The sequence below is a fragment of the Rhea americana genome, unplaced genomic scaffold (genome assembly GCF_003343005.1).
Source record: "Rhea americana isolate MKP2758 unplaced genomic scaffold, rheAme1 scaffold_82, whole genome shotgun sequence".
NCBI lineage: Eukaryota > Metazoa > Chordata > Aves > Rheiformes > Rheidae > Rhea > Rhea americana.
The window spans coordinates 2264375-2267289 of NW_028187001.1; the positions used below are offsets into that span (position 1 = coordinate 2264375).

Below are 2915 nucleotides of genomic sequence, written 5' to 3' on the forward strand. Positions count from 1 at the left end.
AAACAGAAAAAAGAGAAAAGAAAAAAAGAGAAAAATCATTGGATAAAAAATATTTCTATGAAAAAAAAAAAAAAGAAAAGAAAAAAAGAGAAAAATCATTGGATAAAAAATATTTCTATGAATAAAGAACATTCAAAATATGACAAAAATAAGGTATTTCTTGAGCAGTTGAATTTGTTTATATTTTTAATAAGCTATTACAGAATTATTGTTACTACCAGCATCTTGCATTCATCCTTTACCATTTTAAAAAGTATTTCTTTTTACTTATTTTTAGAAGTACCTCATTTTGGTGCTCATACCAGTCAGATAGCTCTTTTTTACAAATAATGAATACAAATGGCTTTATGACTACTTTAAAATATTAGCCAAAAAAGGAATCATCTGGAGCCCTTTCAAACACAAAACAAAGTATGGGGAGCTATGAAGGCCAAGTCAGTCCAGAACATCACTCACCATCTGAGACATCTGACAGTACAAAATACTATGTTTCAAAACTGAAAGGAAGAAGTATCACAAACGAAGTAGATGAATTTTTATTTTATTGGATAGAATAACCATAACTACCACAAAAGATGGTCAACAAATTAATTCCAGAAAAGTTCTTTTGAAACCCAATACAGGAAAAGTAACTCCTTTGTAGATCAGTTTTATTTTCCCCTCCTTCTGAAATTATGACTTCTCTCTGTTAATGCATTAACTATTAGGTGACTCCCTTCCCTGTAAGGCCTCCTGCCTATCTTCAACTCCTTCAGTTTTTATTTTCAAATCCAACCTTCCTTTCACATGAAACAGTATTTGTAGAAACACTGAAGGATGCCTACCACTTGGTATCTTCAAGCCAAGACTTTATAAACATGCTATAACTCAGAATAGGAATGTTATGACCACTTGTTTATTAAATAATTCCTTTCAAATGAGCCTGACTTCTTAAAAATTGTGCTCTTTTTAGTCTTTCCCCAAATATCTTTCTTCTGTTAGCTCCTCYATATACCACTGTTCTGGAAGACACCAGAAACCAGATATCCATACAAACTTTTTCTGTCTCCTTTCAAATAATACTTTCTTTACGTAATCATCAGTATCCCCCATCCCTTGCTCCTCCCATACTTCACTTCCTACCCTACTCCTAATTGTCCTCTTAGTCTGTGTCTCAGTTCCCCATTCTGCTTCCTAATTGCCATGCAACATGCTGCCCTATCACAGAAGTTTTCCTGTTTCTGAAGGGGGGAAGAGAGGAAAAAAAAAAAAAGAGATAACATTTTCTGTGCTTCCTTATCACTTGAGCATTCTCCCATTGTCTCAAGCTTTATGGTAAAGCAAAGTTCTTAGCTTATTCAATGCCCTTCCATCACAGTACTTCAACTGTAAAATGTCAAAAAGGCCCAACATGCATTTTTTTGGAAGAATCAGCTGCACAAGGGACTGCGTGTACTGCACTGCTGTGCTTGCAGATTGGGCTTGAAAATACCTCCGTGCTATCAWTTTCAAACAGAAAAAAGGTTTTAAAACCTACTGAAGACTGTAGCAGGATAAAGAAAATATTAATATATTTCAGGCTTTCTCAAAATGCTTATGAGGAAATAAGGCTAAATCTATAAAATAGTGCTTTTATATATATGTACTTATTACAAAAGCTTTCTCACAGATAAGCAATTAGCCACATATAATATGGCTATTCTATCTTTCTCACCAATACTGGCAAATGGGACCACTCCTAAGTGACAAAAAAGAATACAGCTKTAAAATCTTTCAGAATTCTGTCTGCCATGAATCTTTCAGAGATGAGCTTTAAACTATGAATATAGAAAATGATAGGTTTACAAACATTTGGTAGAAAGTTTTAGTGCATCTATATAAAAACGAATCAAAACCTGAGTTAATCAAAAATCAGGTACCTTGCTTTGTTAAAAAAAGTTCAACAGCATGAAAAAAAAAATAGTTCACCAACATGAAATCTCACTGAGGAGTAACAGGAGGATCTCTCTCCTGTTGATAATTCATCAAGGTTAGAATCCTTTCATAAAGTTGAAAGAGAAATGCTCTTACTTGATAGGAGCACAAGGCATTTATAGCATGAATCATTTTTACACACATTTGGAATTTGTTTTTGTCTAACAAAGACTTTGAGGTAGCAGCACATCACAGTGGATGTCTTCAATCACCGTCAGTAAACCTGAGGTGATGTGGTGGTTCACCAAGCGTGCATTCATTCCCCCTGCTCCTGKGGGCCCGGGGAGCCTGCAAGGAACCAGCTGCGTTTAGCCGGGCAAGGGCCGGCAGGCAATACGGCGGGGCCACAACGACCCGCACGGAAGAAGCCATCAACAGGCCGCACCGCCCTGCTAACACAGCGGGGGAGGTTCGGCCCGGCCCGGCCCGGCCCGGCCCGGCCCGGCCCGGCCGTGCCCGCGGCCCGGGGCGCCTCCGAGAGGCGCCGCGCGGCACCGCACCTCTGGCGCCGGGGCGGGCGGGGGCCAGGCCGCTGCCCCGGGAGCGGCGGCAGAGGGCGGCGCCGCCCCCGCCCACCCGGCTCCCGTTTGCCAGGCGCGCCCCTGTGCCCAGCGCGCAGCCGCACTGCTTCAAAACAGTTTGTTGCTCACGTCGGAGAAGCCGCTTCCGTTCCCAACGCCGCATTCCGGCCACACCTGCCTGTGCCGGAGCCCCGGCTCGCTCCGCCGCCCTGCCCGCCCGAGACGGACCTGCGCGCCCCAGCAGCCATGTCCGCCGAGGGTAAGGCTAAGGCTAAGGCTGCCGGCCGCCGCTCCGCCGCGGCCGGGCAGCGCAGGGCGAGCTCGCTGGGAGCCGCCGGCGCGCACAAAACGCTCCCTCATCGTCCGCAACGGCCCTAACGCTCCTCGCGGAGCCGGCCAAGCCACGCCCACGGGGCCCGCTCCCATTGGGCGGCCGCCGCG

At 44.3% G+C, this 2915-nt stretch overlaps 1 protein-coding gene across 1 annotated transcript in view; it reads left to right on the plus strand.

Annotated features, from left to right (window-relative positions):
* Window positions 1–2579: 2579 nt before the first annotated feature.
* Window positions 2580–2915, plus strand: part of BEND2 (BEN domain containing 2) — a 27485-nt gene continuing 27149 nt past the window's right edge. The window contains exon 1 of the mRNA XM_085323106.1: window positions 2580–2733. Coding sequence (XP_085179232.1) covers window positions 2721–2733 — 13 coding nt within the window. The 5' untranslated portion in view covers window positions 2580–2720. The remainder of the gene's footprint in view (window positions 2734–2915) is intronic.